The 12,990-nt window shown below is 49.8% G+C and overlaps 1 protein-coding gene across 1 annotated transcript in view; it reads right to left on the bottom strand.

The window, feature by feature from the left end:
* GNAI2 (G protein subunit alpha i2) overlaps window positions 1–12,990 on the bottom strand; it is a 462,902-nt gene that overhangs the window by 117,846 nt on the left and 332,066 nt on the right. Inside the window, exon 4 of the mRNA XM_085625085.1 lies at window positions 11,340–11,500. Coding sequence (XP_085481211.1) covers window positions 11,340–11,500 — 161 coding nt within the window. The remainder of the gene's footprint in view (window positions 1–11,339; window positions 11,501–12,990) is intronic.

Below are 12,990 nucleotides of genomic sequence, written 5' to 3'. Positions count from 1 at the left end.
TGTAAGCAACTCCATCCACCCAGAAGCAGTCACTCGGTCACCTCCAGCTCCAACAAATGCGGACCTATTGCATTTCCAATGCTTGTTTTTGTTAGGTACGGGGAGATTAAGTGATTTGCCCAGAATCACAGGATGTGGGCGCGACCCCGAGGCTCGAACCTTGGTTTCCAGCACCAAAGTCGGCAGCTCTAGCCCTCAGACCACATCCTCTCCCCGGAGATGTGCTGCAGCTTCTGGAAAATTAGCGCCTAGACAACCCAAGGTATTAGTTGCGCTTTACTAATTTTATTTCCATTTTTTCATTTCATGAGCACTAAAGTGCAGGATTCTCAGGGTTCGCTAATATCCAGAGTTGAGGTGCACTAGACGAGCTGTGGGGGTCACAGTGCCGGTTGTGCAACCGGTCAGGATTGGGGTGCCCTGTCCCAGTTGATTATGCTGGAGAACAGGGGTAAAGCAAGTACAGTTACGAGGAGCTTGGGCAGTCATATTTGTTAGCCTCACTTCAGAATCTGCAGGGTGTGCTGAAGTGCACTGCCATAGTCGTGAGTGCCACACTGTGGGATTGCCAGAGTTTATTGCAGGACAGAGTTGAGGTGCACTATTAGAGCTGGGTGTCACAATGCAGATGTAGGTGTGGATACTGATGTACAGCACTAGGGTACATTGGCAGAGCTGTATGCATATCTCAGTACAATAGCAGCCTGGTGTGCTTTAGGTAAGGACTGAGGTACACTGGAAGAGGTCCAAGTGTGCCCCAGCGTGGAGTAGCCGGTGGTGCTACAGGTCATGATGGGGGTGCACTGTCATAGTTGTTTGCGTTTGAGGATAGGAGGAACTGGGTGCGCAGAAGGTATGGTTTTGAGGCGCTTTGGCAGAGCTGCATGTTATTTTCAGGACAAGATGAGCAGGACAGGCTGCGTTGCAGGACCGGGTTGAGGTGCATTGGCAGAACTATGCCATCCTTGGTCCTTAACCATACCTCAGCCCTCCGCTCACCCACTCTGCACTCCACTAACCACTCCATTTCATCCGGCCTGCTTTTCCTTCTACCCTTCCCCTGCCCACCTTGATCGTCTCCACTTCTGCCCTCCACTCCTTCCTCTCGCCATTCACTTCCTGCTCTCCCTTATATTCCCTCGCCCCCTTTCACACACCTTACATGGCCCCCCACCTGCTCTTTTTCTTTCTCCACTTCTTCCCTCTCCCCTCGCTGCTGTACAGGCCTAGCTCAAACAGCATGGGCAGGGTACCAGCACAGGTGTCCCGACACTGCGAAGCACTTACACTGTTCTGAGAACAAACTGTTAATTTGAGGCCAATTAGCTTAAGAGGCAAATGCAAAAACATTCACCCTAAGTGGGATGGGTATGCCCAGAAGTGGGTCCCATGCTCGCTACGCCACTGGATTCAAGCTGGCCTGGCTGATGAGGGGTGATACCCCGAAACTGGTCCTAGAAGGCTTGTGTCTGGCCCGGGGAGGACCTGGCTTAGCAGTTCGGGTTGGACTGTTCCCATGGGGAGCAGGGCCAAGACTGATTTGCATATGACTGGGTCCAAACTGGAATGGCGTGGCGTGCAAACAAATGATGTATTTAATACAGATCTGTGAATGGGTATGAATGTTTGATTTGTTCAGCATTCTGTCCATCATTTGCTTGTACTGTAATAATCTTTGGAAGGGCAATGCCAAATGTCGGCTGGCCGGGCCTCAGGTGGCGCATGTTAAAGCAGGATAATTTAGTGAAGAACCATGAAATAAAATATTGTAAAATCAGATGAATAATGTAGAGAATGTCCATCATGTGAACGAGAGACTGAGCTTATGCTGGAGGATAAAGTGTCAGATGTATAAAGCTATATAACCCTATAAACTTTACCTTTATCTATGATGCGAACAAAGCCTAAATCCCTTAGATTGCACCTATGTTGTAAAATATGTGTTTAAGGATGGAAGTCCCAGACAGGTCCTTGAAGGCGTTTCATCTTGCCATGTTCCCTTTACCCCTAAAGCACCCAATCTTTTTGCAAAGTTTGTGGTCCCACGATACAGAGGATGTCCTCAAACTGCAATTAGGTGTGTCTTCAGGTCACCTCTTTGGTGTACCCCCTGAGATGAGAGATCCTAAGCTGGTCTCCCCGCTGTGAAGTCGCAAGAGCTTAGCCCCCCTTGTTCCTCTCTGCACAAGTCCAGACTGGTAGCAACATGCGGCTTGTTTTTTAAGTTGCTGTTGCACCTAGGGGGGCTGCCAACTGGCTTTCCTGCGTAACTGACGTCCAGAGAATTGGTTAGGCGGAAACCCCTTATATATATATTTGTTTTTTTGCATCTTTCTTCGAATTCTTAGCTTTTGCAATAACTAGGTTTTGCAATAACTCATGGACACCAAATTCTTTCAAACTACTTCCAGGGCACCGGTTGTTAGGACAATCCATAGCCATTCACCAGCATTCTCTTTTGATATACTGCTGATTGAACGATAGCGGAGAGATGTTGTCCACAAAGGACCACTCCACCCCCCATTTCTTCCTCTGCTGTTCTTTGCTTTTTTGGCTGTGTGAGGGAGGAATGCACAGCTTAAGAGCAGTCTCATGGAAGATGATGGTCATCTGCACAAAGGTAGAGACCAGGGTATGGAAATTTGGGGAGCAGGCCGCCCAACTGACTGACGGTCAATGGGACTTGCCCAACTGCCTTAGCTCGGGACTTCTGACCTGGGGCCATTCTCCAACTTGCAGAACAACTTGATGACCTCATGGTTCATGGAGCATGTTGCTGCTTCTAGAACACTGAACTGAGTGCTGCCAACTGGATCCGGACTCCCCGACTACAAACAAGCCTGAACGCCTCTGCTGAAGATCCAATGACCGGCCCTATTGCTGCTGCATTTACCCGATTGGAAGCCCACATAACTTAATATAATCTGGATTTAACTGAGCTACTGCTGTCAAAGTAATTCAGTACTCACTTGGCTTGCCTGCTAGCTGGAACTTCAGAGTAACCTGAAGGAAACCCTTTGTGCTTTCCGTAAGCATTTCTTTCAGTAACAGTAAGCGAGACAGTGGTCATTCCTAGCAATTATCACGGTTGGGGACACCCTTCTGCCCTACACCCTTGTGAAAAGTCACTTACCACATGGAGCCCCTGAGTAGCATGCATTTGTCTTGGAAAAGCAATGTACATGGTTTACTGCCGACATGTTGTATTAGTTCCACTATCTGGCTAACGATTTGTACTCTAAACATATATTTATAAACGTTCTGTGTGCTCAACAAATCTGATCAGAAATCCCTATCTTTGCCGCAAGGGTAATAATGTTGTAGTGTACCTAGCCTCACCCTATTCACCTCCCTTGAGAGTTCCAAAATGGGCCTACACCCTGAAGGAGTAGTTTCTTACCTGTAACTCCAGTTCTGTAGTAGGGGTATCTCTGTTATAGTCATAATCTATGAATAATCCCCGCCCATGTGCGGGGACCCCGGAGCAATCAAAAATATCTCTTAAGCTGTCCCGCATTTGCAAACCTGCAAAGACACTTAAGAGACAGACAAAATAATACAGCCTAATCACCACAAGGCTGCACTGGCCAGCACTTCCTCTGAAGTGAACACAAAAGCCAAAATAAAGTTGAAATGTCATTTTTATTCACATTTGACATGTTCCTTTATTATCACACACTCCCTTCACCAAAATCCCTTTAAACAATAGAGAGGAAGGGGTGGACAGACAAGCCCTATAGGCTGTCATTATGTGTCTGCTAAAGGGATACCGTGCCTTTAAGAAACTCTCCAGAGACCCCCGGTATCCCAGGATGCACAGCCAACACAAGTTACTTTCAGTTCTTTTTGAAGGTGTATAACAACAGGCCTGATACCGTCAGGTTACTCCACCGGGGAGGAGGGAGGGTCGCTTATGACTATAACAGAGATACCCCTACTACAGAACTGGAGTTACAGGTAAGAAACTACTCCTTCTGTAGTAGGGGATCTCTGTGTATAGTCATAATCTATGAATAGAATGGCAAGCCCATCCCAACCAACAAGAAGCGGTGGAGTAAGACCAACACCAACAAATCACTGTGCAAACAAATTCCTTAGCGAAGCCTGTCCAACCTGCGCATCTGCCCTAGCATCAGAGTCCAGGCAGTAATGCTTTGTAAACGTATGGACCGACTTCCAGGTGGCAGCCTTACAAATGTCAGCAATGGGAACATTCCTAAGCAAAGCGGTGGTAGCCGCCTTGCCTCTAGTCGAATGTGCCGTAGGCTTACCCCCTAATGTTTTATTAGCTTTTTGGTAACAAAGCTGAATACAGGAAACAATCCATCTGGAAATGGACTGCTTTGAGGTAGCTAAACCAGTTCTTACCGAACCATAATTAACAAACAGTTGATCCGACCTGCGGATATCTTTTGTCTTATCCAGGTAGAATTTCAACACCCTACGCACATCAAGTGAATGCAGAGACCTCTCCGCCGGAGAGGAAGGATGCTGAAAAAACGTAGGCAAAGTTATCATCTGATTCACATGGAAATCTGATATCACCTTAGGCAAAAATTTAGGATGGGTACGCATCACTACTTTAGAAGCATGGAAAACAGTATACGGCTCTTGGCAACACAGAGCCTGAATCTCACTCACCCTCCTGGCCGATGTAATGGCTACAAGGAAGGCAGCCTTCCAAGACAAATGCTGCAACGAAGCCTTATGGATAGGTTCAAAAGGCTCCCTCATCAATCTAGATAACACCACATTCAATTCCCAAGGTGGAGAAGGCCTTCTAACAGGGGGAAACACCTTACGCAAACCCTCCAAAAAATCCTTAATCACAGGGATTTGAAAAAATGAGGTTTGAGAAGGGCCCTTCCTATACGCAGTCAGAGCTGCGAGATGAACCTTAATAGATTGAAAATTAAGCCCAGACTGAGCTAACTGCAGCAGATAAGGCAAAATAACGTCTTCTTTACAGGATGTAGGGTCAAAGTCCTTCGCCTTGCACCATAAGCAGAATCTCTTCCACTTATAGGCGTAGGAAGTCCTCGTAGACGGTCTCTTAGCCTCTTTCAAGATCTCCATACAGTCCTGAGGCAGGTTCAAGTGTCCATACTGCACTAGCTCAGGAGCCATGCTGCCAAACTCAAGGACGAGAGATTGGGGTGAACCATCTGCCCTCCGAACTTCGTGAGAAGGTCCGGCCGGCACGGCAGGCGCCGGTGTGGCAGAACAGACCGGTGAAGAAGGTCGGTGAACCACCATTGTCTCGGCCACTCCGGAGCAATCAGGATCATTCTGGCTCTGGATTGCGACAGCTTGATCAGCACCGCCGGAATCAGGGGAATGGGTGGAAAGGCGTAGAGAAAGCTGTTGGACCAGCTGATCCATAGTGCATTCCCCAGCGTCCCTGGTTGGTAGTACCTGGACGCGAAGTCGCGGCATTTGCCGTTTTCTGCCGTAGCGAACAGATCTATATCCGGAGTGCCCCATTCTGCGAAGACGTCTCTTAGCACGTCGTCGTTTAGCACCCACTCGTGGTTCTCCTGAACGAGTCTGCTGAGCGCGTCTGCTTGGGCATTCTGCACTCCCGGCAGGTGGGTCGCCGTGATCGTCAGATTCCTGGCCACCAGCCAGTTCCAGATCGCCTGTGCCTCCCGAGACAGGGTGCGTGACCGGGAGCCCCCCTGCTTGTTGAGGTAATACATGGTCGTAGTATTGTCCGTCTGAACCAGCAGGGAGGACGTCCTGAAGGAGGGATGGAACGCCTTCAAGGCCAAGTGTACTGCTCTGACTTCCAAAAAGTTGATATGGTAGGTCGTCTCCATCTGCGACCATATCCCCTGAATCTGAAGAGGGCCCGAATGCGCTCCCCAGCCCTGGAGAGACGCATCGGTCACTATGGTCTGGGCCGGAATGTCCTTGTGAAAAGGAGTCCCCTTGCAGACATTCTCTGGGGAACACCACCATTTCAGAGACTGCCGAGCGTGCTGAGACAACTGGATCTTGTCCTCCCAACGCCCCCTCCTCTGGTCCCATTGATCCTCCAGACATTCCTGCAGGGGCCTCATATGCAGACGTGCATTGGGGGTGAGGAAGATGCAAGAAGCCATCGACCCCAGTAATGAAGACACCGTCCTCACCGTAGGAGAGCGGGCTGAGATGAGATGCAGAGCCTTCCCACGGATCGATAAGCGTCTCTCCTCCGAAGGACACACGCTTGCGGTCAAGGTATTGACTGAAGCCCCCAAGTACTGGAGACACTGCACAGGGATCGGCACTGACTTCGTCATGTTGATGTGCAGCCCCAGACGGTGAAGCAAAGCCGCCGTCCTGTTGAAATGGCACTGGGCTTCCTGATAAGTGGACGCTTTGATCAACCAGTCGTCCAGGTAAGGGTACACAAACACCTTGGTCCTCCGCAGGTGTGCCGCGACCACTGCCATGCACTTGGAGAACGTCCGTGGTGCAGACTTCAAGCCAAACGGGAGTACGGAATACTGGTAATGGTTGTTGCCTACCAGAAACCTCAGGAACTTGCGATGCTTTGGTGCGATCGGCACATGAAAGTAAGCGTCCTGCAGATCTATGGCGCACAGCCAGTCTCCTCGATGCAACTGAGGGTAAATCTGATGCAGGGACAACATACGGAACTTTTCTCGGCGGATCCACCTGTTTGCTTGACGCAGATCCAGAATAGGCCTGAACTCGTTCTTGTCTTTTTTTCTTACGAGAAAGAACCGTGAGTAGAGACCTTTTCCTTTTTGCTTCAAAGGAACAGCTTCTATCGCCTTCTTTTTTAACAGAACGTCCGCCTCCCGCTGGAGCTCCCGCACCATGTTGGAGGAGCGCACTGGTGGAATCTGTGGAGGCGAACTGGTGAAACGAAGACAGTAGCCATTGCAAACAATATTCAGCACCCACTTGTCCTGTGTTATTGTCCTCCACTCTGCCAGGTAGTGTTGAATACTTCCCCCCACCGGAGCGGGTAACGGATGAGGGGGAAGTAACTTTTCAGGGCTTCGACCCGGCCGGGCCTTTGTTCCCCGCCGAGGACTGATGCTGGCCTCTGCCCCTCTGGCGCTTCTGAAAGGGCTGCCTCTGGTACTGCTGCTGTTGCTGGGGCTGTTGCTGGGGGCCCGACTGACGCCCTTGGCCCCTCTGCTTGGTGTAGCGCCTGCCCGAGGAACGGAAGGACCTCCTCTGCTCCTTAGGCCGCTCCAGCCCCACCGCCTTCAGAGTTTCCGCCTCAGCCTTCATGCGGGCCATCTCGTCATCCGCATGTGACCCGAATAGCGTCGTGCCAGAGAATGGTAGATTGGCGATCTTCTGCTGCGCTTCCGGCTTGAGCGGAGTCAGCCGCAGCCAGGAATGCCTCCTCATATGTATGCCGTGGCAGTACCCATGGGCCGCCAGCAGCGACACGTCCCCCGCCGCACTGATGATCTGATTAGAGACCATCATGCCCTCGTTCAGCACCTCTTGAAAATCCTCCCTCTTGTCTCTGGGCAGGGAGGCCGCGAACTGTTGCAAGGAGTCCCAAAGAGACCTGTCATAGCGCCCCAACAGAGCGGAGGCGCTAGCGGCCTTCATCGTAGTAGCCGACGTGGAGCACATCCTCCTCCCCAAGGAGTCCATTTTGCGACTCTCCTTATCCGGGGGAGCCGTGGAGGAAGGCGTCGTAGAGTGTTGCTTACGAGCCGCCGCCACGATAACAGAATCCGGTGGGGGGTCCACTCTGAGGAACGCCGGATCCGAGTCAGGGGCCCTGTACTTCTTTGACAGTCTCGAGGGCGCCGGCTTCACCACGGCCGGCGTTAAGAACACCTCCATCGCAGGTTCCTCCAGCCCTGGGACCAGCGGGAGGAGGGGGCGCGACAGATGTACTTTATGCAAAGTCTCAAAAATCACAGAAGTAGTGGGAATAGGGGTAGTCACTGATATCCCCAACTTCGCAGCCCCTCTCAGCAACACCTCCTGGAACGTGGCAATGTCATCCACTGGAGAGACGCGGGTAGGAGGCGTCTCCGACAGCGAGGGCGAATACCTGCCAGCCCCAGAAGAGTACGTGCCCATCGACCCTCTGGACCGAGACCGATACCTCCGTCGACCATGTCCAGAGCGAGTGGAGGATCTGCGCCTACTCCGTGATCGCCTGCGAGGGCGAGAGCGAGATCTCTCCCGGTGAGGAACCCTCGGGGGAGGAGGCGGTGGCTGCGGTGGCGAAGCAGGCAGCTGAGGCACGGGCAGAGGCAGCGGAGGAGGCGGAGGAGGAGGAAGAGGAGGAAGAGGAGGAGGCGGAGGAGGAGGAGGCAGGGCAGGCACCGGTGGAGGCGCCGGTGGAAGGTCGGGCACCGGAGGCAAAGGCGGCCGCTGGGTACGCAGCGGGGTCAGATGATCTGAAGCCCCATCACTTCTAGCCGGAGAGCCCCCATCATCATTGTCCGGGCTCGCGGCCACTCTCCTCTTCTTGGCGGGCCTGTCCCGCGTGGAAGCCACCGAAGGCGAACGTCCGCGCCTCCCCGATCCCCGACTGGAGATCGTAATCACCGAGGACGTATTCCCCGATGTCTGGGACGTCGAACTGTACGTAGACCTCGACCGGCGTCTCTTCGCCCTCGACGACGAGTGCCGCCCCGCAGTCGATCGTTCTCTCGACGTCGAACCAAGTCTCCTCGACGTCGACCCATGCCTCCTCGGCGTCGAACCCCGCCTTGAGCGCCGTCGCCGGGGTGTCTGCCTCGACGTCGACTGCCTCCTCGACGTCGACCGCCGGTGTCTCGGCGTCGACCGCTGCGATCTTGACGTCGATCGTTGGTATCTGGACGTCGATCGTTGGTATCTCGACGCCGATCGTTGATGTCTCGACGTCGATCGTTGATGTCTCGACGTCGATCGTTGATGTCTTGACGTCGACCTGTGTCTCGGCGTCGACCGCCTCCGCCTCGACGGCGGGCGCCGGGATCTCGGCGTCGACTCCGTCAGCGTCGAGCCGTGGGTAGACGGCGCCGAGTGAAGTCCATGGGGCTCGGTACGACGTCGATGTGTTGTGGACGTCGACCGTGACACCTGCGACGGCGACCCGGTCCTGGGTCTCGCCGGCCCCTCCCTGGACGTCGAACGCCGAGGCTGCCGCGACCCAGAGCCCTGGATCGACGGCGAACATACCGGTGCCTTCTCTCTCGCCGTCGACGTCGTCGCCTTCGACGTCGAACGCGACCTACCAGCCGGTAGGCGCCGTCTCTGCTCCTTGCTCTGCCCGGAGGTCCCTCCAGGGGCTGAAGCATGGGCGGAGGAGGGGGAATGGGACCCTCCATGCCCTGAAGTCCCACCGGTCCTCTGCATCTCCTGTCCCTGAAGGCGAGTCTTCTCCCTGTCCCTCAGGGTCCTTTTCGAAAAGGTGCTGCAGATGTCACAGGCAGCTGGGACATGTGAGGGCGACAAGCAGAGGATACACACCTCATGTGGGTCCGTCTTAGCCTTCTTCCTCCCACACTCAGGGCATTTATCGAATAAAGCCATGCTGAGAGTGGGCCAAAACTGCTCCAGATTGCAGGCAGTAGTAGACAAAGGCTTTAGACGTCGAATGAAACCACTTTTAATCCAAAAAATCCGATTTTAATCAATTAAACCACCCAAAAGGGTAGAGCTCAAGCTCCAGGGTCCTGTTAGCAGGAGCCGGAAAAAAGAACTGAAAGTAACTTGTGTTGGCTGTGCATCCTGGGATACCGGGGGTCTCTGGAGAGTTTCTTAAAGGCACGGTATCCCTTTAGCAGACACATAATGACCGCCTATAGGGCTTGTCTGTCCACCCCTTCCTCTCTATTGTTTAAAGGCATTTTGGTGAAGGGAGTGTGTGATAATAAAGGAACATGTCAAATGTGAATAAAAATGACATTTCAACTTTATTTTGGCTTTTGTGTTCACTTCAGAGGAAGTGCTGGCCAGTGCAGCCTTGTGGTGATTAGGCTGTATTATTTTGTCTGTCTCTTAAGTGTCTTTGCAGGTTTGCAAATGCGGGACAGCTTAAGAGATATTTTTGATTGCTCCGGGGTCCCCGCACATGGGCGGGGATTATTCATAGATTATGACTATACACAGAGATCCCCTACTACAGAAATGGCATCACTGTGGCATGCCAACTTAATTTTAGATTTGCCACAGTAGCCATATAACATACAATCTGCTTTGCAAATTCCAATAATAAAAAAAAAAATCAAGCTCCAATAGATCAAAAGATACTAAAACACCCAACAAGACCTCCATGAGGCTGACATACACGTTGTAAAAATGAAAGGGTCACTTTGTAGCTGTTGACTGCTGTTTTCAGGCTTTAAAGAGCGCATAATTCTACTCATGTGGTGGTAATATCATTAATCAATTAATTAAGGGAAAGGCTTTTGACTGCACTTGGAAATAAAAACTAACATATTTATGTGTCATTAAGTCAGGATTGGAAGATGGATTATTTGTCATGAAAAATTATTTTTACATTTTAAGCAAATTCATGTCTTCAGCAGATACCATGTCACAGATACCATTCTGCAAATAGACATTTAAAAGGAGCACCCACTGTTTGGAAGAATGCCAAGCATTTTGCATCTCTTTACAAGATATTATGTCACAAATCTTAGAGTACCTCCTAGGGAGAAACGAACACTATAAATATATTATAGTACACACGGCCCTGCGGGGATGGGTCTTATTGAAAAAATTCGCATTCAGAAGCCTTATGGCATGTATACAGAGTAAGCTCAAAGCAGAAGACGAGGGTTAAAACATAACTGGAATACACAACATATAGGAGGTAAACCTTTTATTAAAAGAAGCATGCTTATGCAGGCTTCATTTCTTCTAAATGCAGCAACGTTTGTATTTTACACAAACTACTTGACTCTTGAAGGTAGAGGAATAAGTTAGTATAATAGTAGTGTGTGCTTCCTTCAGGAGGAATTCAATCACTCTTGGAGAATAACAATTCAACAGAATCTGGTGAATCTACAGGTTACCTTACTAAGAACCTATTTTCTATAACATTAGGATCCCTTTTGTAGCAGGGAGAATTTAAAAGTAAAAATAGCTAATATCACAGAATTTGCTGCACAATGTTCTCACCTCTGCCGCATAACTTGGTCTTCCTTTACCTTATAACTCCTGTGTCCCTGCCTGCCACCTGCTGATGATAACACCAATGCCTTACAGGGAATCAGTACAGTGAGTATGCGGACAGGTAAGAACATATGTATCCCTTCGACTGCGCCTTTGGAGCGAAAGCAAGTCCACAAGTCTGGCCTTGACCATAAAGTGGAGACAAGGTACTGGAAAGAGGAGCTAGAGCGGCTACTCACTATGCAGCAGAGTCATTGAGCTGGTACTCTCGGGAGCGGTTGAAGCAGACCTGGACGCCGCTGTCTGCCCACAGTCGCCGGATCACGTTGGAGAGGTCGTCGGGCATGATTCCCTGTTCCTCTGCGGTGCTTGCCAGTGCGAACAGCTGCCGTGCGTCATCCTATCGAAGAAGGAGGCAAATTTCACTAACGATGGTCAACCAACATTTCTGGGTGAAAACACCTCTGCTTATTAACTCCAATACATTTACTCAGGGGCTGTTGGACAGGACCAACATTGGCACTCAAGAGCACAACTAACCGAGCTGTACATTTTAAAGACTAACCCCGATGGCCCCATGTACTAGTTAGCACCTAGTTGTGCCTTACGCAGAGCAGGGCACTGCATATATCTACCATAAAGAAACACAATTACAAAAAACGACAAACAAAACTATGGAGTGCCAGTGTCAACATACAGATTACTATGCAAAGTGGGATTTGATAATAGTGAACACAGCCTATAAACCATTTCACAGGTTCATTCCCGACAGCTTGAGAATTGCCAAGATCAAAGCTGAAAATTCTAAAGTGTGGAGTTAATTTTTTAGGAAAGAAGAGTGACTCCTGTAAAAACGGATGAAGTCTGTCCTTGTTCGGAAAGGAGATGACAGCATCATGTATGGAAAGCACAAGCCATTGATGTGATAACCTAAGAGCATTTATGTTTGAGGGTAAATATCTAAACTAGGGCTTTGCTGTAGGAGCTGAAAGGTATGCTGAAACATCTTCTAAAAGTAAGAAGAAATCCATAATTTGAAGAGATGTGCCACATGGCCTACAGAATGCAGTGGGTTAATTTACAGTGCAATGACCTACACTGTTGCCAAGGATCTGTGAGTGGTAAAAAGGGATTGGCTTTGAAATGTGCCAAGGGAAATGCAACTCATGTAAACAAGGTAAAGAGCATTCACACACAGTACAGCTGCACTAATATCTTTAGAATCCATAGCTTTGCCCAAGGGTTGGCAAGGAAGCAATGGATGGCAAAAACATCAGTTAAACAAAAAAGAACTTTTAGAAGGTTGGTTTGCAGAGCTAAGTCTTCCTGGAATCATAATTCAGGGTGAAAATGAAGGCCATATGAGGTCAAGCCATCCTTTATGGAGCACAGTGTATAATTAACAATGAATTCTGCTCAGTGAGGCTGTTTAAACCTGTAAAGAGGCCTGAACTAAAAGAAGTGTTGGAGATTGGTGGCATTTTAATTTTAAATATTTCCACTGCCTCAGTTGTAGCATTTTGCTAGAACAATCAAAAAGACAATTCTAAACTTTAAAATATTAGCACGATTTCCTTTTCTATACAATTCAAAGCAATGTTGAGGCCTTCAGTTTTCTCCCTTAACCAGATTTCAGTCTGCTGTACTGCTTTCAAGTTACCAGAGGCTCGGTGGGACCAATGAAACAAAAAGAGCAAGTAACCCAAGTCCAACAGAGGAACATATACAACTGCCTCATCTTGCTCACCATCGCCTCAAAGTAACCATTGATTCAGACTGCCTGACCTTCTGGAGTCAAAGGAAGAAGAGATGCCTTTGCTTAAATGGAGAAAAACAGGTCATTTACTGTCTCACTGAGGTCAACTTTGTCAGAAGACATACAGTAATTTC

This window comes from Triturus cristatus, chromosome 9, assembly GCF_964204655.1.
Source record: "Triturus cristatus chromosome 9, aTriCri1.1, whole genome shotgun sequence".
NCBI classification, from domain to species: domain Eukaryota; kingdom Metazoa; phylum Chordata; class Amphibia; order Caudata; family Salamandridae; genus Triturus; species Triturus cristatus.
Note: the sequence above shows the minus strand (reverse complement) of the source record. Positions and strands in the feature narration are given on the sequence as shown.